Source organism: Notolabrus celidotus, chromosome 12, assembly GCF_009762535.1.
Source record: "Notolabrus celidotus isolate fNotCel1 chromosome 12, fNotCel1.pri, whole genome shotgun sequence".
NCBI lineage: Eukaryota > Metazoa > Chordata > Actinopteri > Labriformes > Labridae > Notolabrus > Notolabrus celidotus.
In genome coordinates, this window is record NC_048283.1 from 20,867,378 (window position 1) to 20,885,223 (window position 17,846).

General features: G+C 37.8%; 1 protein-coding gene across 2 annotated transcripts; it reads right to left on the bottom strand.

Moving 5' to 3' along the window:
* Window positions 1-502: 502 nt before the first annotated feature.
* c4b (complement 4B (Chido blood group)) lies at window positions 503-16,018 on the bottom strand. 2 transcript variants are annotated; one of them, XM_034698456.1, is made up of 41 exons: window positions 15,916-16,018; window positions 15,467-15,653; window positions 15,197-15,374; window positions 15,033-15,103; window positions 14,848-14,936; window positions 14,680-14,762; window positions 14,500-14,587; window positions 13,511-13,634; window positions 13,253-13,400; window positions 11,727-11,839; window positions 11,479-11,637; window positions 11,207-11,374; window positions 10,922-11,113; window positions 10,474-10,617; window positions 10,267-10,390; window positions 9,796-9,867; window positions 9,482-9,694; window positions 9,253-9,367; window positions 8,918-8,988; window positions 8,681-8,820; window positions 8,391-8,606; window positions 8,093-8,144; window positions 7,889-7,978; window positions 7,597-7,803; window positions 6,499-6,577; window positions 6,144-6,336; window positions 5,933-6,031; window positions 5,167-5,329; window positions 4,779-4,972; window positions 4,481-4,639; window positions 4,325-4,384; window positions 4,165-4,255; window positions 3,911-4,079; window positions 3,710-3,800; window positions 3,388-3,462; window positions 3,208-3,310; window positions 3,017-3,106; window positions 2,805-2,909; window positions 2,626-2,709; window positions 1,015-1,147; window positions 503-933 (listed from the first exon to the last, which is right to left on the bottom strand). In XM_034698456.1, the coding sequence occupies exons 1-41, from the start codon at window positions 15,984-15,986 to the stop codon at window positions 792-794; spliced, it is 5,145 nt and encodes a 1,714-aa protein (XP_034554347.1). In that variant the 5' UTR covers window positions 15,987-16,018; the 3' UTR covers window positions 503-791. The 2 variants fall into 2 exon arrangements, with proteins under 2 accessions (XP_034554347.1, XP_034554348.1); XM_034698457.1 differs by having other exon boundaries at window positions 5,933-6,028; window positions 15,916-16,012.
* Between the last annotated feature and the right edge of the window lie 1,828 nt (window positions 16,019-17,846).

Consider the following 17,846-nt stretch of genomic DNA (forward strand, 5'->3'; position numbering starts at 1 on the left):
CTGAGAATCTTTATGTTTACACTCCCATTTGAGAAGAGGACTATTAGCTCTTTATTAATAATGAAGGAATACTTTTCTGGTAGGTGATGATTGAATGACTTATCGCTCTGTGACTCCATCAGAGGCAGGCAAGCCAGTCTAATGTGCAGACTGTAATGCCACTTTATGTGCACTGTACTAACCCGCAACCACGACACCCCTCCTCCCCCCCTTCCTCACCTTGCAGATGTTGAGTAAGGAGTGGGTAACTATGAGGGGGGTTAAGTTGAGTACAGAGACCCCTCTCAGGTCCTTCACTGCCAGTAAAAGAAAAAAAAACTGAAAAAATAAATACATTCAGCAGGAGAACTAATTCAAACCAGTACACCAAACTGAATCACGCTATTTGGACTGATATGAAAAAGGAAGTGTTTGTTTGTGGATGGAGTCCTTCTTTCACTTCTGTTACTTTTCATTTGAAATAACTGTTGCAACATGTCAACATAGTTAATACACAATCATCTAGATGACATCAAAGGTGTTTTTATTAGCATACATGCAGCTTTATGGAACAAAGAATAAAGAATGGTTACATTTTTTGTTGCATATACTTTGAAACGAAATGCGATGGACCCAGTCATCCACCGGCTGTCTGACAGGCAATAACTCTGAGTAAATATGAATGGTCTTATATTATTATGCTATAAGACTCAGTTTGACTTTAAACAGTGAGAGGAGCTCTGTGAATCTCACAGGAAACTACTGTAACTGAGCTCCTCTAAACAGAAAAGCACTTTTTTTGGCAGTCTTCTTCACTGCCTGCAGCCATCTACTTTGTACCCCTCTATAAAAACCCTGAACTCCCTGCAGGCGGCGCTATTTGCAGATTTTCTACATTCTTCCTCTGAAGGCTTTCTTTCAACCCAGGTGTTTGATTCCAACAGGTACTGCATCCTACAAAAAAAGAACAGTGAGCAGTGTTAGAATCAATAGTGTAAGAATGTACTTTTATTAAAAGTTAATAACTATACTTACATTTTTTCTGAGTCGGTTGTGGAGCCATCTTTGCCCATGATCAGATACTGTGTTCCCAGCTCTAGCTCTCCTCTACACTGAAGTCTCTTCGCAAACACTCGAATTGAATTCTCAGCTACCACGATATCTCCATCTAATACATACACAAGTGTCACAGTTTTATTAATTCTTGCAAGCATAAAAGTTATGGCACAAAAACATTTTCAGGACCCTTTTCATCATCTACTACGGAAGCATGCTGCATTCACATGAGAAAAAACAATTCTGCTCCGTTTTTCTGAATGAACAAGTTAATTATCTTGGAATTACGAGAAATGATTTTGTAAATAAAAAATATCTACTTAGTTTTTCTGAATTAATAAGTTATTTATCTTGGAATTACGAGAAATGATTTTGTAAATAAAAAATATCTGCTTGTTTTTTCTGAATTAACGACATACAGCAATAGTACAATCCCATTAGCACCTCAAGGCCTCAGGAAGTAAACATTCCCAGGTAATCCAGTTTTATTTTGCTTTGGGTGTAAAACATTTGGAGATACTAGTGTCTCCAAGTAACATGGATGGTTTTGTTATTAGCTTGTCAACAATGCACAGGCACCTAGGGACTTTGCAGCTGTTGATTTTCAGGTAGACATATCTTAAAGAGCTCATAGTGCCCTATTACCCCTCTAGAACTCTACGCTCCCAACATGCAGGCTTGCTAGTTGTACCTAAAATCTCTAAAAGTAGTATGGGAGGTAGAACCTTCAGTTATCAGGTCCCTCTCCTTTGGAATCATCTACCAGTCAGGGTCCGGGAAGCAGACACCCTCTCCACTTTTAAGAGTAGGCTTAAAACTTTCCTTTTTGATAAAGCTTATACTTAGAGCTGGATCAGGCTTGGACCTGCTTTTGTTATGCTGCTATAGGCCTAGACTGCCGGGGGAACTGGCGCACTGACACACTGGGATCCTAGCTCACCCCCTCCCCCTCCAACCCCTCATCACTTACTTTAACTCTGCCTGTCCGATTAAAGTTACTAAACATAGACCTTTCTGGAGTCCCTGAGCTCCATTGTCTCATAGATTCCTCTGAGCTGCCGTAGACGTCCTCCTGCTGCGGACGATCTGGACTCCAGCTGATACGGACGTGCTGGACTCCAGCAGCAACAGCTTCTACTACTCGTCTCATCACTATCACCTCTCTCTCTCCCCCCCTCTATCCGTCTTTCCAGACCCAACTCGGTCGAGGCATGATGGCTGTCTAACATGAGTCTGGTTCTGCCTGAGGTTTCTGCCTGTTAAAAGGAAGTTTTTCCTCGCCACTGTAACTAGCTAAATACTGCGATGTGCAATGTTCATGATGGATTAAGGTGGGGTAAGACTGAGTCTTACCCTGTCTTGAAGTTGGGTCTCTGTTCATAATTTGACAGAGTGGTCTAGACCTGCTATGTTTGTAAAAGAGTCTTGAGATAACGTTTGTTGTGATTTGGTGCTATACAAATAAAGATTGATTGATTGATTGACATCCTGATAACTCATTAATTCAGAAAAAACAGAGCAGATTTTTTTTTCACATGAATGCAATGCACTTCAGTAACATACTAAGGCTGGTGATGGTAATTTACTTACAAGATTTGAGCACCTCGATTATGTTCATCCTGTAGAGCTCAAAGTTGCTCTTCATGGAAACATTTAGGACTTCGGCCAAGTATGCTTAAATAAAACAAAAAGCTACAGTATCAATATTCAAAGCAAAGATGTGAGATTTTCAACCAAGTTTATATCTTCTCTTAATGTGCAGTACTGACCATAATCTACTGTCGGGAAGAAGCAAGCATGCTGTAAACGTTTATTCTCCTTCTTTCTTCGCCCACTTTCAGATTTGAATGTGTTTTGTACTTTATGGCATGGTCCTACGGGAAAGGTGAACAAAATACATTTTATTATTCAAACCTCGATTTATTCATCCATAGGGCTGTTTTTTTTTGTATCAGTATGGGTTTTAAGAGTAAAAGCCTACTTTCTGCACATTGACACACGTCCTCTGAACACAGTTTGGAGATCAGCTTGCTTCTCCGGGGAGCAGAGTAGAACACAGTACACTTTCTGTCTAAAAGGAAGCACAGAAATGTCATAAATTGTTGGTAAAACAAACAAAGATTTCATCTCTGTCCTGACCAGAGATGCAGAAAATGCTGCATTAAAGCTTACTTGGTTCATAGTAATCATAGAACACAGCTGGAGCAGGCTGTAGAAGGCCGATGGGTACTGTCTGTATAGCCCTAAAACTTATGCATTCCTCTGTATCAAAGAGCTGGAGAAGGAGAACAAATCTTTAGTACAGGACATGGACATTTTTTTATTTACTGTGTCAATAGATTTCAGCCTCACCCTATCAAAGTATACCAGCACTTTCCCATGAGAGACCTCGTAATGAGAAATGTATCCTTCAGATCTGTCTTTAAGCTGAGAAGACAAGAAATGAACTTGAAGAGTTTGTTTACATTCCATGATTCCCACAATCTTACCCAACACAAAACATTTTGGTTCTGGTATGTTGCACAGCTCTTATATCACTAAACTCAGCTGTTAATATAAACCAGCCAAGGGCAAATGAGAATTTAAAACACATGGCCAATGCAGGTGACAACGAAACATAACATGCATATCAAAGCATTAATTCCAACCCCAAATTCTTTTCAGATCTACTTACTATGTCAAGATCCTCAGTTACAGCCTCAAAGCCACTCAGAAGTGTGATGTCAGCAATGGCCATTCCTGTGAGATTGCTGTACATGCTACGACTACACACATAAAAGGAATTAATAATGAAGTTACAATATAATTAAGTGTGATGTGCTCAGTGTCTCTTCAGTAGCTGGAGAAAAAGGGATTTCAATGTTGTTCATTTTACCTGACACAGACTTCATAGGTGAGATCCTGGTCCGAATTCAAGCCATTATCAAGACTTCTCCTGTTTCTGGTCTGAGCATCAAACAACTCAATCGCTGATTGAGGTACTCGCACGTCCTTGTTCTGGATGATATCATAGTCATAGTAGTCATAGTTTTCTATGACCTTTGCTGGAGAGATAGAGTTTAATGTACCTGTGTTGTTTTTATTAGATTTACATGAGGCTGTGATTTGTTATCAATGACAAAAGCTCACCAGTGTACTTCACTTTCCCTTGTACTGTGATTCTGATAGAGACTTGTTTACAGTCGTCCTTGGGTTCCAGTATATGATAGGCCTTCACAACCTGTAAGGCGGATTAGAGGTAAAATACTGCTCTTTGTCAGCATGTAATACAGAAAATAGTTAAACTTACCTTTAGCTTGGTCTTCCCTATTCCTGATACCTCCACATTAATGTTCTGCCCTGCTAGTTTCTAAGGCAAAAGAAACAAGAACATAAAAAAATAATTAGGATGAGGTAAATGATTTAAATGTGTATTCAAGGGTAATACTCAAATGCTCAGTTGTACCTTAAGGTCCCTTTCCACTCTGTCCTTCTTATTTTCCAGATTGAGCTTTAGGATGTCTCTCTTCCCTGGACTTGTGAACACTGCTTTTAGATTTGCTTCTGTACTGGCGGGCCTCTTTATCTCATACTCAGCCAGAGCTTCCAGAGCCATGACGGTATCCTGGATACGACAATAAAACATACTCATAACCTTAACTCTGACTCTAAACGGGACTGAGTCAACACAGGGCAAAAGGGGCTCGATCCAAAAACAAGGCTTATTTGGGTTCAAACAATTTCCAGTCTAGCATCTCAGTAACCTGTGTTGATCTGAAGCCTCCAATATAGTTTTCTTGGGTGGTTAACCAGCATGCTGCTTTGTTTGCCCACTCGGTTTTCTCAAGTTCCACTGCTGTAAGGAGGGCATAGGCCGTAGTCTCTATTGTGTTGGCATCTGCATGAGCCTTGTTCTTTGAGCTGGGATTGGTTGTCCATAGAAGGCAGCCTTTCTGTCCTGAAAATTACAAAATAGATCATTAGTAAAACTTTCATATCAAAAGATACCACACTGCGCTACACCCTTTAGGTTAACTTGTCATTGTGACCAAAACAAAACATGTGGGTCTTAGGTTTCAGTGATATCTTAGTATATGATATATACAGAGTATACTGAGTATTGAGTAAATTATTTGCTTCAGTTGGACTTGCCTTCAGTAGCCAGTGCTTGAAGTTTTGTCCAGGCAGATGAATGATCTGTTCCCAATGGAAGACAAAATGCGAGGCAGTAGGCTGTAATGGCAACAGCATACGGGTGCTTAAGATCCTCAAGTTGAGATAGGAGATACGCTGTCGATCTTGAAATGGTTGCCTCCTGGTGGGAAGAAATAGGTCAGCAGTCAACACTTTTTTAAATGGGGTTTGCTTTGAAAATTGAATTACTACAGTTTTTTGAAACACACTTAATATGAGTCTATAAACAAGAACAAGAAGGGAAAATGTGATGAAAGCTCTATTAGACTATTTGGGCAATGCAGTGCTTCGAGGTTATTCAGCAGCATGCTAATATGCAGATTTTATGCATGTTTTTTTTTTCTTTTTAGTTTTTTAGCAGGCTTACACCGGCTTATTATGTCCTTACACTATTAAATGTAACATTGCATTAGTTTTGCTGTGATTTAGTTGTAATAAAGGTATTAAATACAATACAAATAATAAATAATATTGACCTAATACTGACACTAGAAGTAAAGAAAGGGAATCACCAAAGCTGCTCTGGTGCTTCTCAAGGGAGACATTTTGGCCTGTTAATGGCACTAGAGGGGAGGCCATAGGATAACCATGGCCAGCAGGATTCGCCCTTAGAGCTAAGTGAGTGTTGCCATTCCATTCAGTAGATATTAAGAAATTATGATCTGGACCTGAGTAGTGGTTCACCATCCTAAAAGCCATTCATTAAGTCTTTATATTATCTTACCGCATTATTTTTTTCATCCGGATTCAGGAATTCAAGGGATCGGTGCAGCGCAACAGTTATGAAAGCTGTGGTGGATGCATCTTGGTCGTTTCCTTGCTGCTTTAAAAATAAATAGAATTTCACTTTCAGTTCAGTGCTGTGAAGACCACAACTTACAATGTTGAAATCATTTTTCATATTTATAACATGTACGCAAAGGCCTAGAGGTTACCAGAACATCTCTGTGTAGCACTGGATTTGGGTCCCTGAATGACCCATCATCCTTCTGCTGACTGAGCAAGTAACGGACTGGATGTCTGATTTCTTCTTCTGGTACAAACTTAGCCTGTCTGCCTTGCTGTCCAAAAGATTCTGACTGACGTTGGGCCACCATAGACAGCATCTTCACTATAAGTGCAGTCGCCCTGAGTTTATTAGAAAAAAAAAAGGTTGAAATGGAGGGGAAAAGTTTCATGACTATTAAAAATTTGGAAATATAGGGACACTTGATTCACTATGTGAGACATTAGATGTAACTACAGTGTATCATATCAAAACCAATAAGGCAATGTGTGTCATGCACTCACCAATAACTTGATGGCACTGTACTAAACGATGAATAAGATCCAGTGGCTTTATTCTTGTATGATATGATTCTTGGGTAACCTGTCAAAGAGAGTTTTTACTTTGTTAAAAACGAACATCTACAACTTTTTAGTTACCTGTACAGGGTGCAAAGTTTATATCATCAAGCAATCCAATTATCAAAGAAGCATGTGACAGGGAAGATTAGGAATAAATGTTCATTACCAGCTGAACTATTGCTGTTTACAAAAAGGGGCTTGTCAGTCGAGGCAGATGGCTGTCAAACATGAGTCTGGTTCTGCTAGAGGTTTCTGTCTGTTAAAAGGAAGTTTCCCCTACCGTTGTGACTTGCTAAATGCTGCAAAGTAGCCTGTTCATAGTAGACTAAGATGAAATAATACATGATCCTGTCTGTAAGACGGGACTGGTTCTTATTCTGTCTTGATGTTGGGTCTTTGTTAATAATATAACATAGAGTATGGTCTAGACCTGCTCTGTTTGCTGAATGTCTTGGGATAACGTTTGTTGTGATTTGGCGCTATATAAATAAAGATTGATTGATTGATATCTTCAGCTTGATGCTACGATAAAATTCTGAGATCAACCAGAAACTCTCTTCCCTACAGCTGTGCAGACCCTCAATTCCTACCTTTCATAAACTGGAACCTCCATCCTTCAAAACTTCCACTCTACAGTCATATTCCTAGACTTCTACCAGACATTGAAGGGATGTCAAGTAGACCAGACATTGAAGGGATGTCAATCTGGTCCAACTCTTTTCTTTTTTTCAAAAGAATGTAAGGCCCTGACGTTCATACAAGAAATTAACCAATCTCTCGAGAATTTCAGATTTTCTCTGATTGTTGCAGCCTAGTGTGCTGGATTTTAAGGCAGCTTATGTTGCAATGCAAAAAAATGATACTGGTGACATAAAAAAATATGGGGGACAGGATCAACAGGTTAAATTTGTGTAAAGTTGTAGTGATTGAATAAAATTGTAAAGTGCTAAATACATGAAAATTAGTTGAATCTGTGTGACTTGTTGCTGGAAAAAATTATTCTGAAGACATTAAACAGATAACAGCTTGATGTGTTCCTACCAGTCTCAACATGACCTAGGGCTTTATCTCTGGCACCAGCCGGCAGATCAAACCACTGATCACTCAGATCGAGGTAGCGGAGTGCTAAAACTGTAGGGTACAGTGTTCTCATGGTCTGCTCTAAACACCCATTAGGAAGTACGATCAGTTTTTCAACCTTTTCAGGGGAAAGAAGATTCACTGCATGTGAACTGCCAAATCCATCTCCTGTGGGATAAGAATAGAGAAATTGTCAGACACTGTTATTAATAAGAGGTTTGTTTAATGTATGGCTGTGTCTAATAACACATACCTTCTACTGAAACGAATATATTTGAGCCGGAGTCAGGGACTGTGTCCTCTGGTAAAGATCCATCAATAATGAATGTATCGGTGCGCCTCCCTGTTAACATAAAGAGAAGAACACAATCAAAGTGAATCTTCATGTGAAACAAATAAGAGAAAAAGTGATTTCAACCATCAAGCAAGTCTCCAAAAAACAAAACTGATAACTCACCATCTAAGTTAAACACTTTGGTTTCTTCCACTCTCTTTTCCATTCCCTCTGTCTACAACATAAGAAAATAAGAGTAAATGGGGAAGCAAGTTTGATCTGAGTTAATATTACTAGTCCTCAAAATGCTCTATCGTTAAAATTTTAAGAAAGACTCATGGTTAATTAAGACAAAGTCGTAGGCACAAAAAAGCTATTGAAATGAATTAATTGATATGTTAGAAGTACTTGACCATTAGCATCTGTATGTTCAGCCTCTGTTGTGACCTTGTTTACAAAAAACAATGCCTGTGTTACTCACCAAAACATTTAAAGTCTTCTCAATAGAATCTATCCCATTTTCACCCTCTATATCATAGATGTGTATCTTGATGGGTATCGAGCCGGTTACCATGGGGACTGCAGAGAAAGAGACAAACTGGGAGGACTGAGGCTTCAAAGTAATGTTAACAAAGGCTGTAGTGGTGGCTGAGCCAGGGGAGCAAAGCCCTTCAGTTTGTTCCATGTTAACTGCCACCTGCGGAGAAACACACTGTTTAAAACTGAATTCAAACAGAACAGAAGGAGTGAACAGTTTTAAGTTTTATGAACCTGTAGTGTGTCTTCGCCATAGTTGTAGATGACAGGTGAAATGGAGAGTTGCTCATATTTTCTCACTGAATAAGGCAGTCTCAGGGACACAAAGATCTTCTTAAATGCTCTGACTTCTATTGGTTTTACTACACAGAAACCTGAGTGAAAAACAGAATACATTTCTTATGAATTCAAATAAAAAGATCTTCTGTCAGATATCCAAAATACATTAGACAATGGGGAATGTGTCATTACCAGTGGCTGCAGACAGAGTGACGACCTGAATCTCCCATGTAGTGATTGAATCCAGTAGAACTAATTGATGGCTGGGGATTTACAATAAATCAGTTGTGTAAATGCATCTGAAGGTCTTTTTTTTACTTGTAACCAAGTCCTAAGACTAAAGGTAATGCATTCAAGTTTGAGTTGATGTTATTAAAAACAGAAAAACTCCCATTGACAATATCAGAACCAACAGCTGCAAAAAGAAGTGGGGTGGCAAACTTTTCAATGGCGTTAAGCTGTTGCAACATGCTGGACAGCAAATATTGCATACAATTTAGATCATATACTCAATGTTCTCCTCTTACATTTTTTTGCCGTCTACATCAAAGTCTGTGAACTCAAAGCTCGGGGGAAAAAGTCGGCGAATATTTCGACCAGCGTCCTCCAAGAAATACTGTTCAATGTCCTCTGTTGTTGCAGCTTGAAATAAAAAGTGAAAGGTTTGTGATTAAACCATGTGAGAATCATGGTACAGATATTAAATGCTATCGATATGTGTAGCCAATTAAAAATCGAATGACAATTTAATCTCACTCCTTCCAAGTTCTTTCCTGGCATCTTCTTCCCTTTTTTTTTGTCTCAGACGTTCCCCTTCAAGGCAGCATCTTAAAAATGCCTCAGCACAAAGAGGATTTTTTGACACCAGAGAGACTCTCCTTGCTCTCTCCTGACATGTTCGTGTCATTGGAATGAGAGAAAAGCCGTGGACACAGCAGTCTTTCAAGTTTTCATCTGAAAAGTTGGACCCTAAAAGTGACAGTCAAAAGAAAATAGAAAACTTTATAGAATTTTCATACCAGAAGTGTTTGCCAGACCTATGTTGCATGCATCCAAGAGTATTATCTCACTTAAAGTGATCATTTCCTGCTGGAGGTCCACTGCACGTCTTTTTCTTGTTGATCGTGAACCACAGCCAAATTCTGCAAAGGTATAACATTGTTAAACTTAGCATGTGCTACATGTGTGGATATCTACTTTAGTTTTGCAGAAGCAGAAACAGGCTGCTTGGCTAACCAAGGGAGTGCTAAAGCATAGCTTATAACGCCAAGCATAACTGTATTTCCATTTGGCAATAAATGGTTAAATCTATGACAAGTGTGTTTCTGACTTATATATTGTGTTGTTCTTTTTTCTTTTCTTTTAAACATGAACACATTTGATTATTTGGGTCAAATTTTATGTTTTGTAAACCTAAACTCACTGATAGTTTTCTACTTTCTGCAGTTGACCAATTTGCAAATAACACAATTCAAAATGTCTTTTCTTTTTCTTTTTTCCCATATTTGGAATGAAAATGAAGAAAACTTTTTTTCTCATACCCTTCTTTGTAACTGAGCTGGAATGAGTTACAAATGACAGTCCAGCATCAGTTAGCACTGAATCAGGGTCAGATCCTCCTGTGTAGGAGCAGCCCAGGTCATATGACTGCATGGTGGAAAACACCTGAAAAGGAAGAGCAAGGGTATTTGAGTTGTAAGCATGACTTGGGTGTGTTTTAAGAATAAGTAGACGTGTGAGTGTGATACCTGTTTGGCTGTGAGTTTATTATCTGCTTTGAGAGCGTAGATAGCCTTATCCACAACCAGCATAGCCACTTTGGCTTTTTGACCATTTAAATCAAATTCAAGTTGAGTCGGTTGTTTAGGTTCAGATGGCCCTGAATGTTTAACCTGAATGGGTTAAAGTGTTGAAGTTGTTTTTGTCAAACAATAAAACAACACATTTCATTACATACACAGAAACACATAAGTTGTGTTTAGTCATTCAAAATAACATAAAACAAAACAAATTATGTATTTTTAAATGACAGAGTGGTAAATGGTATGCTAAAAATGATATCCGTTTTTATAAAGTTTGAAATGCCCCACTTTCCCAGAATCAACCAACTTAAACAAACTCAGTCAACATGTTTAAAGTTTGGTTTGTTTACTGAAATACTGTGCTCATACTCTCTTTTTTCTGCTGTTTACTCACCTTGACCTTTATCTCACATTCATCCTTGACATCTACCCACACTGAGTCAGCAATGATGTTACCAAGCCCGTCGTAGAAGTAGCCAATCAGACGAAAGGATGGAATCATATGTTGTGTCACTGGCAGATTGTGAACAAGTGCAGTACCTATTGGGAGCTTCCCCTGTTCTACTAGGATCCCTCGGCTTAAGACCTAAGATGCAAGGAATGTAGAATGTTAGATATAAAAAACCCTTTCTTCTCATTGTCAAAAAAAACATGTTGCATCAATTATGTTATACCTCACCATGTAGTATATGAACCCATTACTCGGGCTGTTCACAGTGTTATAATGTACAGTTAGTGACTCTCCCACTGAGTACATCCTGTTGGTTAAACTCAGGTAAAGATAGCTGTTGGTTGGAGATTTAGCTCGTTGAATTACTTTTCTTTGGTGCGAATCATCTGCAGACACCTAATGAAATAAGAGTGACAACTGTTAATGTGAAATAAAGGAATAACCAGTGGTTTATCTTGGTCATAGAGCCATAAACTTGTGAGTTTTTCAGGAAAACTAACTTGGACAGTAATCTGGTCTGCAGCAATAATGTTAAATATAGGTAACACTGCCCCCTCCTGGTTAGTAGTGCCTTCCCAATACTCCTTCATGGATGATGACACGTTAATCTTTACTGGCACGTCAGCCGCTGGGGAGCCATCAGGGTGCCGAACGACCACCTATATTAACAACAAACAATATCTTTAACTCACAAAATCATCCCAACCATTAAGATAGCTATGTGCTCACACAGTCATTATATGCATACCGACACATCCAGAGGATACCCAGGGAGGAAATATGAACGTGTTCGAGAGAGATCCAGGGTGTACTTCTGTGAGATGACAGGAAGGTAAACTTCATCCCCTTGTATTTCACCACCTAACACCAAAGAACACAGAAAAAACATGTGGTGTGGTGAAAAATCACACAGATATCCCCTTTATTGTCTTCTTTTAAAAGTTTTAAATTGTCCATCAAAACCACTATTTGTACAGGGTGTCACCAAACATTTTGGCACAAATTATTGTTTTATGAATTATGAATATGAGCAAGGGTCTAGCAGTTGTAATAGAAGTAGTTATAGATTAAGAAGTAAAGGATGCAATTGTATTCTGCTGTTGTCTTGAGTATAACAGACTTTTTTGTGTAGTTTCTATTGACAGTGGGAACTCGTTTTGGAACATCTTTAGTACCACTTGCATGTACTAAAAGCAGTTTTATATTATAATGTTTATTTTGTAGAATATTGTATATATTTATTGTCATTTTGGCTTCTATGAAATAAAAGATGATGTTAATTTATTAGGACTTAAACTAGGACAGAGCGCTACCGCAGGTCCTTCATCCCATCTACAAACAGACTGTTTAACACCAGCACTACAAAGTCCCGTTACTCAGCTGTTCTCATCTTTACGGAAGAGGATTAGGGCCACTGAAAAAAAAAAAAAAAAGGGTAAAAAATAATTCTTTTTATTATTATTCTGACTTTGAGAATGAATGAGAATGAATTCTGATTAAAGTCAGAATTCTGACTTTAATCTCAGAATTCTGACTTTATTCTCAGAATTCTGACTTTCATCTCAGAATAATAATAATAAAAAAAAAAAATTGACCCTTTTTTTTTTTTTTTCAGTGGCCCTAATCCTCTTCCGTACATCTTTCATTCCACTACATGGAAGATACTATGTGACTTGGCACATTCACAAATAACTACTGTATCCATCTGAATCGCACTGTTCTTCATACTGTGTATGTTTTTTTAAATAACCTGGTGCAATTTTATCCGTGCGATAACTTACCTTATCTATTTATCAGATAGAAGTGTACATAGTGTTTATACATCTGTAATAGTTGCCATGTTCTATTTTATTCTATTTTATTTTATTTTATTTTATTTAACCTTTGTCATTGCTATTATTATTGTTATTATATTTTTTAACTATGTTAGTACATTGTTGTATTTCCCTGTCCCGTGTTGTAAGCTGCTGTAACAAAAGAATTTCCCCCAATGGGGGACCAATAAAGTATATCTTATCTTACCTTATCTTATCTTATTACTAATCTTTGCTCTGTTTGTATGATATGGTCAAAGCACTGTAATTAATAAACTGCTCAGTTATTATTCTCTTTGCAACACCAATAATCAAATTAAAGATTAGTAAATATCATACTGTACTATGCACAGTAGAACCCCTTGTACACAATACTCCAAATCGTTATCCTTAATCCAGACAGTTCTTTTGGGAGGCGTCTGACTTTGACTTATGTATAGTGTGGCAAAGTGTCCTTTACTTTGAATGTTGGTGACAAATACTCCTAAGTAGAGTTGTGATCCACTCTGCTGCAGTTCGGAGAGAGTTAGATTTAGTCTTTGGAGTTGCACATGTAAGTCTGCCATCTGTAGAGAAGCTTCTGTGAGCTCATCATATCCAGGCAGGACCTGTGAGGAATCACATAAAAGACTGATTAAACAAGAGATTCAATATGTGATCTGATCTCATATGTTGAAATGAGCCACATTGTAAATGTTAAATATATATGTCTCCTCACCGAGCCAGTCATTTCCAGTCCCCCGATGTAGAACGGCTTCCTCTTTTGACCATCAACTGGATCCTTTTCTACGACACCAAACTGGCAGTGATAAGCCCCTTGAACTTTCTCACCATGTGAATACCTTTAAAAAATATTGTAAAATAGTGAAAAGGGACAAGGTAAGAGTCTTTAAGAGCTAATGACTTGCAAGGTGTCTATTACATGCAAATAATGGACTATATGGAGAATTTTTTCTCAAATACAATTTCAAATATGTTATCCCCATTACTTTTTGTCTGCATAATAGTGACCTTGACACGTAAGGGAAGTTATTTATATACTTTAGTATGGCATTTAAACCTTTATAACAAGTAAGGTATGTTAGTTAAGTTTTAGCATTTGTTTTGATTAAACCTTGAATAAATAGTCGGGTCAGGTTTTGAATTGAAAGTATGTGAACACACCAAATTAAAGGAGGAGTTCTTAACACGGAAACTGGGATCATCCGAGGAACACACAAATGCAGCATTAAACAGCCTAAATATTATGGAATTAGCTCATAATGTTTAATCTGTGGACTAGCAATTTGTCTTTCCTTGCAGTCAAAACTGTATGACTTAGTCGATGTATCAACAACTGAGTCTTACAGTTGAATTCACACTTTTTAAATACCTTTAGGTTTTATAACAAGCTAGTTATTTAGCTTGTAGCATTAGCAACTATGTTTAAAGAGGCCCATTTTTGATGGGTTGTTGGACTAGTGCCAAACCAGTGAAAATAAATATACATAAATACATTTGATAACTGGAAACAGAACTCTAGATGTGCAAGTAGTTCCAGTCAGGTAAGCTAACTGTTAGCCATAACCCTGGTAGTAATGCTAGTGATTTTATAAGGCTAGTATTTTGTAAGGCTATCCAAATGTTGTAAAAAGAGCAGCCAATAGTGGTAAGGGAATCTTTAACAGAAAAACTTGGATAAAGTAGACAATATTGATCCACACTCACTTGGCTGAGATAGAGAAGTCGAATCGTTCAGCATTTAACAAAATATAGCGCTGCTCCATTGCGATGTTTACTTCAAAACTTGGTAAAACTGTGAAGTGTGACAATAAAATGTTTTATAGAGGTTAGGAATTTCATCAGTTGATTAAAAAAGGTCACAATACTAAAATAAAATTATCTTACCAAACTTTCCAACTTTGAACTCTTTGGAGGCCTTCTTTTCTTCATCGCCAACGTAGTGTGCTGTAATCTTCCATGAGCCCAATCTTTATAAATATAGCATTCATGTGTTACCTTAAAGTTGACATGTTTTGTTGCTATGCATAAAGGAGTTGATCTGTTTCAACATACTTGGAGACATCAGGTATTTGGATATTTCCTTTATATATTCCTCCTTTTGCAGTCCGATTGGAATTGATGACCCTGTTTCCAGCTGGATTCTGTTATAACACAAAAACACAAATCGTGAAATTAATCAATGTAAGTATTTCTTGATATTTCCTGAAGTCTGTGCTTTTGTCGCTACATGGACTCACAAACACAGATAACTGGAACGTTTCCTCATGGGGCCTGAGTGTGTGGTCAAGAGTGAATATCCTGTACCTCACTAGAGAAGATGACAAAAACAATCAATGTCAAATGTTTAGATTGTAGAAATACTTCACATTATATAAATGTATCCACATTTGTTTACTTGTACCTGTCTGTGATGGGTTGTAGATTGGCTGATGAGTCTGAATAAAGATATAGCCCCTGTGTTTTGATACCAGGACCCTTGTTGACCTCCTTTCCGTTAAAGAGGGGTGCTCCACCACAAGGTTGAGGTAGCGTGGTTTATACGGACGGTGAGGGATTCCCAAATAAATGTCTTTGTCAATCTGAAAAAATTAACATTTTAAGTTTGGCAAAATGATATACATAAGTTCCAAAATTGTGTGCTTTTCTATACAAGTGGGCAAGTTTGTCATACCGTGAGCTCAACTGTTTGGATCGGCTCATCCTCCTTACATGTAATTTGTTTCCTCTCAGACACAGTTCCTTTAGTTTCATGTTCCAGGTAGAGGGTTGCAGGATTATTAAAATAAGACCTTCCCATCTGGACAAACACTTTCTCATTAACACCGATATGAAATACTCTTGGTGCTGAGATAAAGAATCTGCACAAAAAGTGACAAGAGCATTTACGTCATCCTCTATTTTGAATTCATTGACTTATAGGCACTTCGCAAAGTATCTGCAAAGCTGCATTTTATATCTCTCACACAACCATTTTATTAAAGAAATAAAACACTTAATAGCCTGAAAACATACATTCATTCTTAATGATTTCAGATGTCTGAAAGTGTATTGCAAACCTCACGTTTGCATAACATTACATCATTACATAAAGTAGATTCATGCAGCTTTTTCTACATTTACCTGCTGTCTGGTGAACACTCAGATCTCATGGTCAAGACCAGGAACAGTATGGAAAAGATGAAGGACTTCATGGTGCAGGTCCTGTCTCTCCCCCTGCTCTGACACAGATGTTTTACTAAATCAGGTTTTGTTATCCAACCACCCCTGTATTTCACAATCACTGGATCTCTTGGTGCCCTCCCTCTTTTTTTTCTTTTCCACCCCTAAGATTGGAGAGACGTGTATGTAATCACTTTTGGTGTAGATACTCACCGGCAATACATAAACTGAACATCGTCATACTGTTAATTCTGCAGGCTTACTGTATAGTATAACGTGTACTGATTTGTATACTGTGTTCATTTCTACATAAACAAAAGTAAAAGATCAAAACAGATGTTCTCGAGAGAGGTTATCAGTACAGATCAGTACAGATCAGTGCAAATCAGATCAGATCATAACGGACTTACAGGTTAACTGTGTCTCTTACTCCTAAATGTTTGGTTTTGTGAAAGTCCATTTCATTATCACTGCTTGGCTTGCAACATGAAAAGTGTTTGTTTCTGTTTCACAATGTGCACTGGTTACTGCAGGACAGTCTGATTTCCCCCAAATCACATGATTTACAAGAAATCGTGTTTGGCTCCTTGGGTGTGTGCCGAGTTGAGTGCTCATGGTTGAGGAATGATCAGTAAAGCACAACACAAGTATATCTGTCACCCCTCTAAATACATGAACTCCTTTAGATGAATGATTAGTTCATTTAAGGGTTTTTAATATATTATCAATAGAAACTTAAACTTCTTATTGTATACATTACAAATATTCTGTGCCAACCTCATCTCTCACTTTATAATCCCTGCCCTGAATGTTTCACCAATTAAGTTATTGTGAGCAGATGCTATAAAGAAAAAGCTACCAAACTGTGTTCAGATCTGGCAAAATTGAAGAGTTGTAAGATTTCTAATGAAAACACAGACTTTTATCCCAGGAAGAAAAAAAAGAAGCACAGACACAAGGTTAGATACTTTATTTTCTCTGTGAACAGCTTGAAGTAGGATTCAGATTACAGAGTTTGTTGCAGGAAGCTGTGAAGCGGGATACAATATGCAATCAACATTAAACTTATTGGACAAACAGTTCACATTTTACATGATAAATAAACCCAAACTGCAGTGAATAAACATGTCATAGTCTTAGTTGATATTGTACTGACTCATACCCGTGAGTAAACATAAACACCCTAAATCATTATTGTCCAGTAATAAAATACATTTTAAACACCAACATATTTAACCCATTTAAGAGACACTGATCTCTGAAAATTTGCCTAAAATGTTTCATAATGGTGGAACTTTTTTTGGGGGGGGCATTTTTGCCTTTAATGGATAAGACAGCTGAAGATAGACAGGAAATATGGAGAGTAGAGAGTGGGGGAGGACATGCAGTAAATGGTCGAGGCTGGAATTGAACCTCTGACCTCTGCAATGAGGACTATAGCCTATGTTAATGGGCCGCTTAGACTGCTAGGCCAACAGCGCCCCTTTGGAACCTTTTTGAACAGTAACAGTGTGTCGTTATGTTTCCATAACATATTTCTATTTTTAACTTGGTATTTATAAAAAGAAAATACTGCAAATGTTAGAATTGGTCATATGCACCTGGAAAGATCTGCAGAAATGTGACGCCTGGGAAGTTACAATCAAACAAATAAGTATACACACAAATGAACACATTCACATTAAGTAGATTTTTACCCAAGAGAAAGAGGCCAAGTGAGGCCCTTTACAATACAAGACACATTTGGCACATAGAATAGAAACATCTCTATCAGCCTCTATTTCACCAAGATGGTTACAAGCCATTTGGCCTTGAGCCATATCGTCACCTCAACCATTAATAATCTCATTCTCCTCGCACAGAGAGAGATACTAATTGTAGTTTTGAATTGG

Coding starts and splice junctions, on each gene's coding strand:
- c4b (XM_034698456.1), bottom strand. CDS start 15,986: ATGAAGTCCTTCATCTTTTCCATACTGTTCCTGGTCTTGACCATGAGA. Junction 15,375..15,466: donor TCCAAACAGTTGAGCTCACG/GTATGACAAACT, acceptor TAATTTTTTCAG/ATTGACAAAGACATTTATTT. Junction 9,368..9,481: donor CAGGAAAGAACTTGGAAGGA/GTGAGATTAAAT, acceptor TTTTATTTCAAG/CTGCAACAACAGAGGACATT.